A 17,017-nucleotide genomic window follows, 5' to 3' on the forward strand; every position below is an offset into this window, starting at 1 on the left:
GGTCTAGGTAGGAGAGTCCTTGTTCATGTGTGGTAGGAAGGACAGATAGTCTGACGGGAATGGTCACAGGCAGCGTGGGCTCTGTCTAGTTCTGTTTGGTACCAGGCAGCCTAATGCTGACTTGCTCTGTTGCAGCTCACTGCCCGCCTTCAACAAAGACTGTTCTTGTCTATTTCTCGTCTCTAATTGTGACCAGACCCGATGGTGGCTGTGTGAGGTACAGACAAGGGGCAGCCCTCAAATGAAACAGGTGTGTGTAGCCCAAGGGTGGGTCTGGTACGTGTGTGGTGTGGGGCACCTTTCACCATCAGGAAGCCGGGACCCAGGTGCACGAGGGACGAGGGTTCAGGCTCACCGGGTAGCTTCTTCCTGGAGGGTGGGGAGAGGCTTCGGGGTGGGGTGGCCCAATAGGAGCCGGGTGGTCCTGGGACGGGGCGGGCCTGGCTGTGGGGCGGGGCCACGTTACCTCGGACACCTTATGGACCCTGCCGTAGGTCTGGCTGCACTGCAGCAGCTGGGCCGCTAGATTGCAGTCCTTCCTATAGAGCTCCTGGAAGACAAGAGACCGTGTTTGGCGCAGCCGCCCTGGCAGGTGCCCAGCGCCAACAGGGCAATGGAGGGGAGAGCAGAGCAGGCAGGGTGGCTGGTCCTGGACGGTCCCTGCCAGGGCTCCACACTGCTACTGCTTTGACCTGCTGCTGTGTGGAGGGTGCTCAGTCAACACCAGGCCCTCCACAGGCTGAGGCAGCAACAGGTGGGCCCCCATCAGCTCTGAGCTCCCAGAAGTTTGCAGGTCGGTCTACTAGGTCGGGGTTTCCCGTTCCTGTAGCTCCTGGAATCCCTCCAAAGATGACTCAAATCAGGGACAGGGGTGAACCCCGGCCCTCTCATCTCTGTCTCCCATTTGTGGCTCAACACACTTCATGGTGTTGCCTGGCCTCGGGGCTGGTTTGCCAGGCAGGGCTGGGATCAGGGCAGGTGTGTGACCCCAGGACAAGTGGGACCCTGCTCAACCTCTTGAGCTGAAAGCAGATGCAAACAGTAGGAACGAGGGGGTGTCTCCCCTTGGGAATAAGTCTCTGTTGCATGTGCCTGTTGTTCTCTCCTGCTCTCCAGAAACTACAGCTGGCCTCAGACACACCTGCACTGCCCAAAGAGCCCAGGACTGCCTCAACTCCACGCAGGAGGGTCCAGTGTCCTGAGCTCCCACCCCACCTTTGCACCAGGCCTTCATGACGGAGGGCAGTTGGGTCTTCCAGCCCCTCTCCACCCCTCCCCAGGAACTTCCTATAAGACCCCACAGCAGCTGCCAGAGCAATCAGAAGCCTGCAGGCACTGAAAAGCCAGCCCAGGTCAGCCTCGATGAGCAGGGATGCTACCTGGAGAAGCAGGTGGCCTTGAAAGTCACTGAACAAGAGAGCTGGGCCCTTGCTTGAGTTGTTTTTTGCTTGGCACCTCCCTATCCCAGGAAGGCCACCAGCTCACTGAGTGCCAAGTCTCCAAACCCTAAGGGACACACTAGTGAGACTAACAGAAGCCACAGCTGCACACTTAGATACTTTGCACTTCTAACACACCACCCAGACGGTTGGCTGTCCAATTAAGTGCACTTCCCCCATACAGACTTACAGTTCAAAAGGGCAGGCAATTTTCTTTCCTCAGACTGTGTTGGCCAGACTGTAATCTCAGAACCTCATATGATCTTGCAAGTAAGGAGCATAGGCTAATTGGCGTGTCCATAGTCAGCCCACAGGGGAAAGTGGCAGGTTGGCTGGGCATCTTACAGGGCTCTTTGGATATCTACACAGGGCTAGCTGAAGTTAAACATCCTGAGGGGTCTAGGGTCTTGTGTGGGCTAGAGGCCTTCTGAATCCCATCTTCAGGCCTCCCAGCGGAGGTCTATCCTTCCCAGTTATCCTGAGCACTGTTCCAAGTCCTCGATGCCCTCCCTCTGAAGCAGGAAGGCCCTTGCCTGCCATGGCTTCCTCTGGGAAGCCCCCAGAAAACACCTGCCACATCCCTCCAGGCGCCAAATGTCCCCGGCACTCACGTTGTCCTCTGACAGCTTGTCAATGGTCACCTTAGCCTCCAGAAGGTGGCTGTTGAGGGCGACAATCTCGTGGCTCATGGCACGTTTCTCTTCCTCATAGTGCTGGCCCTGGGCAGCGGGGAAGGAGTGGGCCATGGTTAGTGCCATAGCCCAGCTGTTGGGTCAAGGCTTTTGTGAGGCCTGACAGCTGTTGATGACAAGGTGCTCAGAAGGCAAATGGCACAAGGGCCAAGACCACAGACTGATCTAGGTTTAATACCCCCCTACCACTGACCGGCTGGAACAGCCTAGGACAGTGAATTCCACCGAACCTCAGCCACCTGCTCCGGGGATCCTGTTTTTGAGGTGGGGGGGTAATGGCTTGCCCTGCACATCTCACCCAGTGAGTTGGGAGAATGATGCCCAGCATGGCTCCCACCTGCCCTGCGCTTTTGAATGTCGGTTTGATGACAGGCAGGCACTGAACGCCGACACCAGATGAAATCAAGTGGGAACCTCCTTATCCTAATATAAGGGAGGTGCCAGAACCCCAAAGGCTGTCCTCTATACTTCCCCAAAGGCTGTCCTCTACACTTCCTACATAGGCTCAGCTGCCCTGGACCCCATCTCATTATCCCGGGGGCACCTCCCACTCAGGGGAGCAAGCCTCAAGGGGCCACTCGGTGAGAAGAAGTGCTGGAACCTCACCATCCGGTACAGCTTGTCTTCCAGCTCTTGGTTGATTCTCTGGAGTGCCATGTAGTTGCTCTGAATCCTACAGCAGGAAGCAATGGGGTCACGACTTTGCGAGGCCCGACCTCGCTGCCACCGTGCCCTTAACATGCCTGCCGCGCCCAAGTTCACCCCTCAGGCTCCACCGGTGCCGTGCCTGTGCTAAGATCTGACCAAACCTAATTCTGTCAGGGTTTCTCCTAGGCCATGGTCAAAGCCTCACTGTTCTGCTCACCCCCAGTAGGGTTCCTTGGAGAGAACACGGGAAGGCATATCCACACGTCTCAGACGCTGGCAGGGTGGTTTACGGGTCAGTTGCACACGTGAAGGAGACACATGTATGCGAGGCCCTGGGATGCGCATACATGTGTCTCCTTCACGTGTGCAGTGAGCAACCATGGTTCCACTTGGGAAAGCAGGTAGAGAAGGAGCAACGAGCTCTGGGCAACTATTGCTGGTGGCTGGGGGACTGGGTATGGTGGCCCGTGTGTCCTCTACACAACCTTTGCAGTATTATTTCTGTCTTGCCAATGGGAAAGGGACCCAAAAAAATAACTTAATACAGTTAAGTGGCCGAGCTGGGACTTTAACCAAGGTCTGGCTGCACTGCCCAAGCTTGGCTTCTGCACAGCTTGGTGGTGACATTCAGAAGCCCAGAAGAATGGGGCCATTTGATGAGGGACAAAATGCCCTCAGGACAGCACCAGCTGCCGGTCTAAATATTTAAAACAAATTCAACCTCCAGCAGTCTGCCGCCTTTGTTATCTCTGAGCTGGGGATGCCCACAATAGGGCTTAGAAAAATAAACGCACAGAAGGAAAACATGCTAAGAATCTTCCTCCTCTCAGTACATCCCGAGTCCCCGGGCCACTCCAGGATGCAGCTCAGGAGATCTGCGGCCAGTGGGGGGTGGGGCAGGGACTGGAAGGGGAACCTTCCGTGCAGCTGCTGGCTTGTGCAAAGCCAGAGCGGAACATGTATGAGGGTGCTGAAGGGGCCTGACACTGGTATCACTGGCCCCAGGTTCAAGCCCTAGGTGGACCGCTCTGCTCCTGGTTCTGCAGGCCAAGCGTCCCCCAGAGGCCCCATTCTCACCTGCGCAGTTTCTCCGTGACCTTGTCCAGCTCCTCCTGTGCTCGCCTCAGCTCAATCTCCAGGTAGTGGCGCGTGGAGTCGAACTCTGTCTCCAGCTTCTCCAGCTTATGCGTGGTGTAGGACAGCCGCTTACGCAGCTCGCCCTTTTGTTCCTGCAGGGCACTGCAAGACACCAGGCAGCTGGCCAGGCTGTGGTACTGAGCATGGGGAAACTGAGGCCACACTGGCTAGCCAGGCATGCCGTGGGCATGCGCTGTGCACACAACCCCGCTAGTACTTGCGTGTGTGAACACAGGCATATTACCCCCATACGCCCCCTCCCCTCATGGCGGCTGTGCCAGCAAAGATGTCCCTTCAGGGATCAGGACTCTGCACTGCCCCCTGGGAACCCCAACACCCAAGAGTGTGGTAACTTCTAATAGACTTGCTGTAAGGCAGGGGGCAGGAGGGAAGTTCAGGAGCCATGTTGGAAACCTGGGGATAGGAGGTGGCAGGTGCTGGAAGCCATAACTCTGTCCAGATGTGCTGTGGGGCTTCCCTGACTCCAAGTCCAGTGAGGGGTGTGGAGGATGGGCATGCCTGCCCATCCAAGGTGTCCTCAACCCTGTGAGTAAGCTGCACGTGTCACAGGCACACTCCCAGCCGCCCATATTAAGCATTCCTGGATTCCTGCCCAGGCCTAAGGGAAGGAGGAGGGTCCTCCTGAGAGTCAGTCCCCCCAAAAGAGAATCCAAAGTAGCAAAGGAAACCCAGAGACAAGGCACTGCTGCCCACACAGGCCCCGCTGCCAGGTGTTCCGCCGCCCTGCCCAGCTGTCTGTAAGCCGCTCTCCTCCGGGCAGCCTGCCTGGCAGCACCAACCACTCCAGGCAGCCATGCTCACCTTCCCTCCTTTGTGGGGTGGCAAGCTTCCTGGAGTGCCTGCTTCATTCAAAAAGCAGAACTGTAGTGGGCAGTAGCCCAGAGATTCCTTTCAGGGGCTCCTGACTTTAGGCCACAGACTACAGGAGGCTGTGCCCTTGGGAACAGGTGAGGGCATTGTCCATGTGCTGGGGCGGCTACCTCAGCTCCTTCACGCTCTGCCAGCCTCCAGGCGGAGCTCTTCAGAGGCTGTTGCTGCAGAGAGTCAGGCCCTTGCCTCGACCTTGACCCTCTCCTGGGCCTGCATTGCAGCCTTCCCCTCTTGCCTACAGCCACCTATCTACTGAGTTTGGACCCTGCCCACCCTGCTACGACTGTGTCAGAGTCACCCCCATCCTTCTCCTCTGCTCTGAGGACCAACCAACAAGAACAGGTTCCATGGTGCATTAGGTGCAGTGCCTTAGAAACACTGCTCCACAGAGCCTTAGTTTACCCTGGGCATCTAGTGGTCCTCTAGATTTGGGGTGGCTCACTGGTCCACCAGCCCTTCCTGCCCCTGATCTCCCACCCCCCAGCCATTGTAGCCACCTACCCCTCCAGGGCAGTTGTTGGCCAACAGAACCGCAGCTGCTTGCTCCAGCGGTTATTTCAACCAGGCCCCTGACCCTGACACACATCCTCAGTCATTGCTGGCAGTGTTCCCATGGTGTCTTCTCCCTTGCATCTGGCACCTTCCTACCTGTAGGCCTCTGTCCGGCCAGGCCTGCCACTACCCTTAGCATCTTCTTGGGCTCCACCTGCCAGTGTGTGTCCCATTGCTTCCAGCCTGCCCTCTGAACCCTAAAACCTGGAAAGGGCCATGGCATCTCCTCCTTGTCCCTCCCTCACATCTTGTGGTACCCTGAGGACCCTGGTCGGGTATTACCACCATCTTCACCCAATGTCCTATTCTCCCGCAGACTGACTGGATCCCGCCTGGGGCCCCAGTTTCCACGTCTGTAAAGCAGATGTATGTAAGGCTTTAACATATAGAGGGAGCACAGCTGTCGCTGGTCCCTGTGCTGGATACCAGTCCTGATGCAACGGGATGGTGTGGGAGTGGGGTGGCAAGGCCACTGGGAGACTTGCTTAAGTTGTGGGCTCCCATGCTTCTAAGGGGCGAGGATTTGCCTGGATAGGTGTAGTAGCTGGGGCAGGGCTTCCTGGTACTAATATAGCCTCTTCTTTTTTTCAGGGGGAAGGAAGTTTATTTCAGTTTACAGGTTACAGGCCATCAAATTGTGAAGGGGAACCATGGAAACAGCTCGTCAACATATGTGCAGGGGAAGGGGACTGGGGACCTGGGAGCAGCCAGAGCCTTGCTACCCCCAGTAGTAATGATGGTGGCTTCTATTTGGTCAGTATCCTGCTGAGGGAAGGGCAGCCTCATTTTTGCACCTAGGTCCTCTTCACCCACTGGAAGACCTTGGGCAGGCATTAGAGTCCTGACCCCATGCTTCAGTAGGGGGCCTGAAGGAACTATTTTCTATTGAGGCCTCTCTGGCCACTCACAGGAGCCCAAAGACGGAGCTGGGCTGTGGGGACAAGGTATTGTGAGCCAAGCGACTTCTGAGCCCATCTGTCCCGGGGAGCTGGACGCAGACACGGGACACAAGTCCCGGGACAGACAAAGAGACACCAAGGAGTGGGAATGTATAAGTCGAGACAACAGGTGTGTTACCTGTCCCAGAGCGAGGGTAAGGACCTGGCCAGGCGGCCCTGCAGGACTCGGGGCTGCCCGAGGCACAAGGGCACCCAGGGGCTGTGCAGCCTGTGAGCGAAGAGGACAGAGCTGCTCAGAACACGTGGGGGTGCAGTGTGGGGCTGAGGCCAAGAGACAAGAGGGCAGGGCTGTTGAGGGGCAGCTGTGTATTGGTGGCTCCAAAGGCTCTGAGCTCACTGGTGACACTCAGTAGGGTTCCTCGGTCGCCAGCTAGGCTAATTTGGGGGTTCCTACCCACAGGCCTGCGTTCTCCATCTTAGCTTCAGGTATGTTATAGGGGGAAAGTCTCCCCTCCTGCCTGCTCTAGATCTGTCAATCACCTGTCCTGAACCAGGGCTGAGTTTCTGGCAGACTCTGTTTCTGTTGTACATGACTTTACTGGTAAAAGGGGCAGGCAGCTCCTTTCTGCAGAGAGGCCACATTGGCTGACATATAGAGAGAGCTACTGTCCTTTAGGCTTCAGAGTCTGCAGATGATAGGTGTCTCTTGACCCTCTGCTGGGACCTTGCTCATCTATCCCCACTACCAATTCCCATGTACCTGTGCAGGAGCCTAGGCCAGTGGCTGGGTATAGAAGAGGACACAGGTCCGGCTCAGTCCTGACCTGCCACTGCCCTGCTGGAGGACCATACATGTGTGCCTTCTGGAACCTTCCTGGTCAGGCCTGACACATGGAAGGCATGCTTAGGGCCAAGGGACAGTCAAGCAGCCACCAAGGTGGGTCAGTTCCGCCCACAGAAGCTGCTGGCTGGCCCAGAACTAGGTTTTCAAAAAGGGCTTCAGGTCTAGTCTTCTGCCTAGACGTGCTGAGAGCTGTGTAATCCCGTTTAAAAGACTCACTGCACCACCTGTTACCAAAGGAAAGAAATGTTCATTTGTTATGCCTGGGTGGTGGAACGCTGGGTAATTGAAAAAAAAAAGTATACTTTTTTGGGTTTGTCATTTTTTCTATAGATGAAAAAAATCAGAAGAAAAACTTTTCTTAGAATCAAATTTTGTCACTGGAAAAAAGTTCCCATAGGCATTGAGTGATGGATTGACAGCAGCAGGGGTCGGGGGTGGGTGGTTTCCAGCCCCTCACATGATACCCACTCCCAAGGCTGCAGAGGCTGAAGCAGCCTGGGCTGTCTCCCTTTCTGGCTTGGCCACAACCCCTCTGCAGAGACCTCAGAAGCTTGGGTATCTCAAGTCTGGGACCGAAGGGGAAACTGAGGCACAGGGAAGGGCTGAATGTGTCTGGGATGGGGGGGGAGATATATGGTCTAATTCTGGTCACTTACAGGGCATTTATTAAGCACCATTGAGTATCTGCTTTTGTTCTGAACCAGACAACACATGGAAACCGTGAGTGTAGCGTTTGATACAGGAAACATTCTCCCAGAGCCGAGGAAAGGCTCCAGGGATATTATGCCGCAGTTCCAAGATCACCAGGTAAGTCTCAGGACTAAGATAGAGACAATAGGAGGAAGTGAGCAGCTGTGGGTTGTACCCACCTCTAGCAGGGCCAGAGACTGCCCTAGCCTGGCGCTGAGACTAAGCCACCAGGATGTATAAGAGCAGGTGATGCTTGGTGTCTTTCAGGAAGAGACAGGGTGGGGCACTTCCCAGCATGCCTGCAGCTCATTCCCTTCCTCCTAGGCACGGCAGCAATCCTTATTCCTAGGGAGGGAACCTGTTGGCATACATCTGTCTTCCTCTCCCGGGAAATGCCTGACAGAGCAGCTCAGAGGGACCCTGGGGACCAGCAAGGGTCCTTGAGGGTAGAGAAAGCTCAGGACACTGAAAGGACAGCAGGTGTAGAGCAGAGCATCCTCACACAGAAGCAGAGGCTGTCACTACTCATCGAAGATGCAGCCAGCCACAGCCACCTGTGGAGCCTGAGGCTGCCTGTGCTGTTCCTGCGTGCCCAGGCAAGAAAGGTTCCAGCCCCATCTACGGACACTACACCTTAGCTGAGGCTCCTGGGGTAGATGGGAACTCAGTCCTTTCCTCTGAGTTACTTCCTAAGCCTTACCAGCTACTGCCCTCACTCCCACCCACCCCAGGATGTCCAGCCTCCCTCCCCTTTCTTAGGATGCTCAGCTGAATGTCTCTCCTGCCTCTGGGGGATCTTCTCTCACCAAGCTTGGCCACCTGCCCTTCAGGGGACTCATGCTTATGTTTGCCTTCTGGTCCACATGGTGAGGCAGTGGGGCTGGGCTTTTGGTCACTGGGAAGTGAAGAGCCAAGGGGTTGCTCTGGCCCTGTTATTTGGAGCCCCGCAGAAAGCCAGTGTTCGGCCTTTCTTCTCTCTAGCATGGCCCAGGCTGGCCCAGCAGTCATGCTCCAACAACACCAAATTGCTTGTCAATCTTCACATGCTGCAAACGCTTTCTCATCTTGGTGGCTTTGTTCCCATGTCCCCTCTGCCAGGGTCCTGCTCCGCCTGCCCCAGGTTAACTCTTCCCCACCTGAAATCCCAGCTGGCCAACTCTCCCTAGAAAGGCCAACAAATGCTCCCGGGGATGGTCGAGTTGCCAGCCTATCTAGCTTTGAGTACAGGCGTGCAGGGGTCTTCCTAACTCCAAGCAGACCCTGCCCTAGCCACTGTACCTAGCTCAAATGTACAGATTCCCACCTCTCAGGCCACTGTCATGGCCCGTGTTTGTGACTTGGAGCTTAACGGCTTTCCTGTCTCCTCAGGGCCCGGGGTATTCTTCCAGGAGGGTCCCCACCTAATACCTTGTCCTTTGATAGCCTCTACTCAGCCTGTTACTGAGCAGATAGTTCCAGTGATCTGCCTGGTCACCTGCCCGCTAAACCTATGGGCTATCTCGGGTATCAGCACCTAATCTGACAGTGTAGGAGCAAAACACAGAACCCCAGGGCTGTGTTCATGTTCTCAAGTAGCCTAGAATGCCTAACCTGTCCTCTCTGAGCCTCAGGCTAGCTCCCTGGGGACCATATATGCAGGTAGTAGAAACATTAATAAACCTCAAAGGACTGCCCCAGCCTTCCTGTGGTGGCTCCGGGCCACCACAACTCCATGGAATAACCATAGCAACGTACCCTTAGCACCTTGGGGACCCTGACCTGTGCTGGGTCATGTACCCACATCTCTGCATATCTTTCGAGTGTATTGTGCAGTGATCACCACTAGATGGCTCCACCCTTTGTACCTGTGGCTTCCCCCTTCCTCAAGGACAGATGACAGTAGGTAACTGGATACTCCAGCCTGCACAGGAGCCCCATCCATCCTCTCCACCATCTCCTCAGAGCTCCCTCCACCACCCCCACTTTCCAGCTGAATAAACTGGTATGGAGTGGGTAAGGCCAGGCCTGTCCTAGGTTGCAGAATTTGGCTGGGCTCAGCTCTGTGCTGCCCCGACTCCCAACCCCTGGCCACCAGTAGAGAAGCCAGGTGCTAATGTAAGCACTGCGGTGCTGCCATCATGGTCACCGAGGTGTCACAAAACCAATAGCCCCTGTGGAAAGATCGTGTGTGCATGTGTGTGTGTGCGCATGTGTATGTGCATGTGTGTGTCCCTGTGCCTTTGTGTTGGCATGTGTTAGGGATGAGACAGTCTCTTGTCATCCTGTGTCCATAGCAAGGGGTTGTCTTGAAGGGGTTGCCCCTAGGGATCAGAGGTCTCCACACACTGGACATCTGCCCCGGTTCTATCTCCAGCTCCCATGACTGTGCAGTTTGAGCTGACAGGGACCCTCTGTCAGGAATCAGGAGCTATGGCAGGAAAAAGATCAGCACCTCACCTCATCTTATCAGGCAGCTGCAGCCTTACCCAGCCACCCTCCTCTGCCAAGAGAGCCATGCGCCAGGAGCTGCGTCCTAGAGAGCCCTTGGGGTCCATGAGCTAGATGCCTGGGGAAGCTATAAAACCATAGGGCTGGGTACAGCCCCTGCTTTGGTAGGGCCATCCCCTTCTCTGTTCCTGCACTCCTTGCCCAAGCTTTTCGGATGTCCTCACCCCCACCCCAAGGGCAGGAGGTTCCCATCTAGACTCAGCCAGCCCCTAAAGATGGACTGACCTGGAGTGCCACCATTATCCTCATGTCTCTGCCCCCCCCCCAGCACCTCTTCCTTCTCCCACCCACCTACGGCACAGAGCACAGGAAGCTGTCCAAGGGAACCTCCACAGATGTCACCCCCATGCTCCTCCTACCCACATCTGCCTGACACCTGTGCCATGTGCCTGGGACAACCCTCTGGGCCCTGCCTGCTTTCTGCCAGTTCCATCACAGGCTTCCTTCCAGAATCAGCTAGCCCCTCCTTCTAGATCATTCTCTCCAGCAGTCCTGTGGGTGGCTGCTTTTCACACTCCAATGACCACCTTCCCCGATCTTCAGGCACTGTCCGTCCTGCTGCCGGAAATGTATTCTGTCCCTGCAGTCTGTCTCCATATCCCGCCAGGCTTGCGGCACTGAACTCCCTTCTCGTCCCTCACCTGCCATCTGGCTGGTTGGCTACCCTTTCCCAGCATCCTTTGAGGTTGCTCCTTGTGCCTGCTTCCTATCAGCCACTCTCCTCCCCTGGGTGCACACGCTCACAACAATCCCCAGTAGCAAATATCACGAGCTGTCATGGTCCCCAGAGTTTCTAATGCCAGATGTTTCCATCCTCCTGCTTCACCTGTGAAGCCCTTCCTAGACAGTCTCGCCCATGTCTGAATTGTCCTGGACATTCCCCGTCACCTCCATTGGCCCTGCCTACAGGATGGGCCTCCTTCTTCCGATGTTCCTCAACCCCCACCCACTTTCTCCCCTTCCCTCCACACCCCGCCCCCAGCCTCTGGACCTAGTTATGAAGCAGTTACCTTAGGTTGGGAGGTCACCAAGCTGTGCTTAGGTTGGGAACAAATGTAGGAGGGGTTCCATCCTGGGACGGGATATATGGAGCTGGGGTCTGGAAGTGGTATGGGGTTTAGATCAGCCAGGGGAAGGCATAGCCTCCTGGGGTACCCTGCATTGAAGAGCTGGCAGCACTGTATTTGGGGGAATCATAGTGTGTGTGTGTGGGGGGGGGGGAGAAACAAAAGCCTGGCAGAGGTTAAGCAGAGAGGCTACATGGGCCCCAGGAGCATCTACAGTACCCAGCTTCATTGGGGCTCCCATCTCTCCTGCCTGGTACTCCCATCACTGCTTCCCCCACAGGCTGTCTCCCATCCTAACACAGGAGAAGACAGTGGACGAATGGCCTCCCTGTCCCCTGGGTGCCACACCCCTGAGAACCTGGGTCAGGGGACTGTACTGCCACCTGAGCGCCAAGCTGGTGGAGCACAAACCTGCAGTCCCCTCACACCATCAACAACCACAGGGTACTCGGGGCAGCTGCAGGAGGCCTGCTTTCTCTGCTCTGTAGTCATGAGGCCATCAAGGTCTGGGATAGTGCAGGGACACAGGCTTCTGGGCAAGGGGGACAGTCCCTGCCCGGAGCCCTCAACACTTAGGTCTCCAGACACCCAGGTTCCATGGTGTCCCTTCCTCCTCACCCTACAGGCCTGCCCCTCCGTGCACGTGCATGCACACTCTCAGACTGTCTCCAGAGCTGTGGTGCTAACGGTGTAAGTATGTTGGTGTCAGTGTCTGAAAGGAGGCACCCCATGAGAAAGGAAGCTATCTTTGGGGTGCCTCAGTTTCCCTATCTGAAACAAAAGCCCACGGGCCACTTGTGACCACCATGATGTCCCTCCAGAGGCTCTCTATAACCCCCCGAGTCTCCTTCCATCTCTGCCTCAGTGTCATGAAGCCTCCTGACACCTGGTGTCCTGGTTAGGGATGTGGTTGCCTGGACCACTGCAGGGCATGTATGAAGCTGGCGACCCCTGCGGAGCTCGGAAGGCTCCATCCCCCTGGCTGTTTTCCTCTTCTTTTTAAAGCTTTTAGATTTATTTTATGAGTATGAATGTTTTGCTTGCATGTCTGTGCTCGATGTATGTGCCTGGTACCTCTAGGGGTCAGAAGAGGGTGTTGGGATCCCTTAGAATTGGTCTTGTGGACAGTTTTGAGTTGCTGCGTATGCACCTGGACTCAAACCTGGGATTTTGGCAAGAACAAGCGTTCTTAGCTACTGGGCCTCCATCTCTAGTCCTGTGTTTGTTTTCTCATCTGGGGTTGACACTGCAGCAGAGCCTGCCACAAACCCGGACTCCCTCCTCCCTGCCTCCATCCTCCCCCTCACTATGGGAATAATGCCTCTTGCCCAGTGGGTGGGGCAACATGGCCCCAAGAGCCAAGTTTATTCAAATGTATTCCATCTATCTAAAGTAGGAACCATTATCGGGGAATCAGAGAGGTTCAGAAGTTTACTCAAGGTCACACAGCCACTCTTGTAGAACAACATGTTCCATGAAGGAGGCTTTGTAGAGCAGGCTTCCCGCTAGGCTATGGGGACAGGAAACTTTGAAGGGACAAATAGCCAGAAAGAAGAAAAACCATTTCATGTGCTGGGTCTCTTTACAGGATCTCTAAAGGAAGAATTCAAGAGGAGGTAGTCACTCACACCTTAGTGAGAATTAGGTTTCCTCAAGTCGCATCAGATTTAGAAGTAGAGGCGGAACCTTGAAGAACCTCATTTTATTGAGGGGCCTGGCCAGCTGGAATACTGGGTGGGTGAGCTGGAGGGAAGAGAAATGAAGGGCAGGGGATCCGAGGTGGGGAGACACCCACATATGCAAGGAGACCCAAGCCTGTTTACCCACAAAAGCACTGTCTCCTCAGGGGTGTTTCTGTCACGTCTGCCAGGAGCCTCAGGCTAGCACGTGTCACATGTTTGTTAGCAGATCTGGCTCAGCGAGCCCCCTCTGTTCTCAGAACCCATCTCCTGGTCTACCTCTAGACCCTAGTCTGTAGCTCTTACCAGGCCCCGGCAGTGGTTATCTCCTGTCTGCCTGGAGCTCAGGCCTCCCTCCTGGGCTTGCAAAACTGCCCCGCCCCATGGATGCTGGTTACCCTCCCATTTATGTCTCCAAAGCACACATAACTTGTTTAGGAACGTTCTTGTCTGCACCAACTGGTTAGGGTGTTTTCTTCTATATATTCTTTGATTACAATATCCTTGGTAAACAGTGGCACTTAATAAATGTGTTGAACCTGTGATCAATGAGCAAACTAAAGTCCAAGTGACAAGTCAGAGGGCCAAGGCCAGACCATCAAGGCAGGAGAGGGTGGGGAGGGCGGGGAGGGCAGATCCAGTGAGTGGGGGTAGATGTGGGGGGCGGGGGCGGAGGGCTGCTGGGGGCTACAGGAGAGACCTGGGGAGCAGGGGTCTGGAGTCTTGGTTGCATCCTCAGCCTTGGTTTCAGTAAATATACATGTGGCCTTCAGGGGGCGCTAAAACCGGCGTGAGGCTGCCTGACAGCCACTTGTTTCTCTGGAGCCAGCCTAGCGTGTTCCCACCCTGTCCCAGCAGGGAAGCCAGCCTGGCCTGGGCAAGGCTCCCCCTGAAAGCATCAAGGTGAGAAGTTCAACGTCAAATACATGAGCAGATGTCCCTGTGAAAATAAAACCAACTTCAGGACATCATGACCAAGTTCAAGGAGAAGGCGGCCATGCAGGGCTCCTGAAAATCCATTAGCAACACACAAAAGACTTCAAACAGAAAGCAGGAGCAGGCTGGGCTCTGTTCAAAGGTGGAGTGCCTGCTGGTACTTCAGGCCCCGAGTGCCAACCCAGCACCCTGGCTTGAGACATGCAACAGTGTCAAAGCCGTGAGGTCCTGTCGACCCAAGGGCCACAGTGAGCAGTATATGGTGGTAGAAGGTGCTGACCGGCTGGAACTGGCTGAATAAAGAATACTCACAATCCAGAGCCACACTGGATCCGCGGGGGAAGTACCTGTAGATGCCACCCAAGACGGATGTCAAATGACAGGAATCCAGCTAAGAGACCCCATGCCTACCTGATAAGGGAGGTTGCCAAGGACATGGGCAGTGGCATTGGGTGCCTCTGGGCCTATGATCTGCCACACACAGGACACTTGTCCATGGATGTCCACAGCAGCTTCGCCTACCATAACCCAATCTCTCAGGAATGCCTGTGGCTCAGGGAGATGGCCAATCACTGGGGCAACCCCCAGAGACAACTGGGGCAGTTGAGGATTCAAGTGAAACACAGTTGGGACTGCTCATAGATTCAGAAAGCTAGGGTCCTGGTGACTCTGAGGTGGGGGGGGGGGTCTTGGAGATCTGGGATGCCTAGCAGTGTGCAGGTGGCCCTCAGGCTTACTCTACATGTGCAGTTGGTCGTTGGTTCTGTGTTGCTTCTCTGGAGACTACTATTGTGTTCCACTGCTTTAAGGACTGGCTTTGGCAGAAGGCGTGGTCAACCAGTGAGGGGACATCTGGGCTTGCCAAGTACTCCCTACATCTCAGCACAGAGGCAAGGCTGCAGATCAGAGAGAAAGGGGCTGGCCAACAGGGCAACAGAGAGAGGCCCATGCCCCCCACACACTTCAGCATCTGAGTTTCACAGACAGCTGAAGGTGGAGTACCTGAGCAGGGGGCTGTTGGGCTGCAGTCATGAGGCTTGGCCATCTATAAGTGTGGTTGTGCACCCACTATGTGCCAGTGGCCCCAAGGAGTCCTACTGTGTGCAAGTGTCTGCCAGGCACTGGGGCTAGGTCAGAGCCAAGTCTTGTTCGCAGGGTGCCCACATATGGTGCTGAGAAGGAGAGGAACCTCATTCCAGGAGTCTGGGACAGTCCCCTGTCCTCCACTTCCCATTCTTCCTCTGTCCCATAATGCTTTCTGAGCCTGGAGATCTTTGTACTTTTGGAGAGTATCCTGCCTAACCTGTCATTCTGAACCTTGGTTCAAACATCCTCAAGAACCCTTTTCCAACATCTCAGGAAGCTAATGTCCCTAGCCTGGAGCCTACTGGACAGACCTCACCATTCCCTACCCTGTGTGCCTGTCTTTGGATGGCTGGGCTGGGCTCAGCATCCTGGACAGAGCATGGTGCACTTATCAGGTAAAAAGCCTAGCGTAGAGGGTCATTAGAACCTTGGAGTTTGCTGTATAGCTGGATAAGAAACTGCTTCCTGTGCAGGGAGTGCCATGGGAAAGGCAGTGATTTGCTGAAGGCTCTGACGTGGAGCAAGAGCTGGGCAGAGGGGCAAGGAGAGGGAGAATCTGCAGCAATTCTGCTCACAAAAGGCTGCCGCCAAAACCATTCTTCCAGTTAGCCACCCAGGCTCAAGTCTGAGGTGGCTGGGGGAGGGGCTTGGAGGAGCAGTGGGAGGGACCATGGCTGGACCTCCCAGAACTCATAGTTTCCAATCCCAGGCTATGGCACTAAGAACTTACCTTCTGTCTAGATACCCAAGACCCCTCCACTCAACCTTTCCTCTTGCCTGGGACTAGTGGGCTGCCCCCTCCCTGGAGACGGCCTACCTGGGCTCTGAGGTGCTCCTGTTCCCCCACATCCCTTGGCAGGCACATTCATTCTTCAGCTGAAGAGGCTCAAATCCAAAGAGGAGGACTTGCCTAGAAGCTAGATCTTTGGGACCCCATATTCTGTGACACCCTAAAGGAGGCCATGTGACTGGTTCCCCATAGCCTCTTGTTCCTCAGGCCCAACTCTAATCCCCAGTCAGAAATTCACTGTGGCTCTCAGTAACCATACCACCAGGGAAGGAATGTTCTAGAGGGAGCTGGGGAAGCAGAATGCTAGAAGGCTGACAACAATGGGCCCCTCCCCAACTCTGGGGGGGGGGCATAGTACCCTTCTCATCCCAATTCCAAGAGGTATACTGAGTACTCTCTTCTAGATCTCACCAAATCTGGAAGGTCATGTGATCCAGTTCAGTCCCAGGGCCCAGGCCCTAACCACTGCCCCCAGCCCTCTCCTTTCAGCTGAGGACAGGGCATCTACCTACCTATGTCCCCAGTCAGGTTGACCAGGCCCCAGGCTTGACACACACACAACACTCAAGACCCATGGCTGGGCGTAGGGAAGGAGGGAGAGAATTAAGTTAGGGAGTCTATCTGTTTTCTGGAAACCTCTGAATTTTTCTCCAGTCCCAGTTGGGTTGAATAGTGTCCCCTCCTTCAGTATGGGGGTGAGGATGAAAAACAGCCAGGGAGGGGCCCCAGGGAGGGTGCTGGCCTGGGGGAGGGCCTGGACTTGGGCCTGAGGTCATTGCAATACCATAGATAGAACTATGGCTTTCTAGGCCTGGATGCTTCCACTTGGGCCTGGACCATGCAAGGTGGGCCTTGGCCCACTGACTACAGGCTTTGTTCTGAGGTCCCAAGAGGCTGGACCCCTCCCAGCTCAGGGTATGCTGGTGCCAGGCCTGTGGTCCTCTGTTCTTGTCTCCAGATACCTGGGTATCTGAGACCACTCATCATCAGAATTGAAGGTCAGCTGGGAAGGCCCAGCCCCTCCCCTGGATCCAGGCCCCACCTTGGGCCAGGCCTGAGCTCAGCCAGGCCTACCCCCTCAGGGACTGGGGGCCTGCTACCCAGTTATTTCCATATTGACAATTTTGGCCTTGGACAAGGGGACCAGGAGACCATCCGGGTCAGGGGCGATGGCCCCGAA

At 55.4% G+C, this 17,017-nt stretch overlaps 1 protein-coding gene across 11 annotated transcripts in view; it reads right to left on the reverse strand.

Annotated features, from left to right (window-relative positions):
- The window catches only part of BEGAIN (brain enriched guanylate kinase associated), a gene marked incomplete at both ends in the record, with an annotated part of 34,426 nt that overhangs the window by 1,888 nt on the left and 15,521 nt on the right, over window positions 1–17,017 (reverse strand). For 5 of the 11 annotated variants that reach the window (XM_080918498.1, XM_080918502.1, XM_080918500.1 and 2 more), the window contains 4 exons: window positions 467–550; window positions 2,051–2,158; window positions 2,738–2,804; window positions 3,857–4,018. In XM_080918498.1, coding sequence (XP_080774624.1) covers window positions 467–550; window positions 2,051–2,158; window positions 2,738–2,804; window positions 3,857–4,018 — 421 coding nt within the window. Of the gene's footprint in view, window positions 1–466; window positions 551–2,050; window positions 2,159–2,737; window positions 2,805–3,856; window positions 4,019–6,436; window positions 6,527–17,017 lie in introns of all 11 variants that reach the window. The other 6 variants (XM_080918493.1, XM_080918496.1, XM_080918497.1 and 3 more) reach the window with 2 other exon arrangements.

This window comes from Micromys minutus (genome assembly GCF_963924665.1).
Source record: "Micromys minutus genome assembly, chromosome: 1".
Classification (NCBI taxonomy): Eukaryota; Metazoa; Chordata; class Mammalia; order Rodentia; family Muridae; genus Micromys; species Micromys minutus.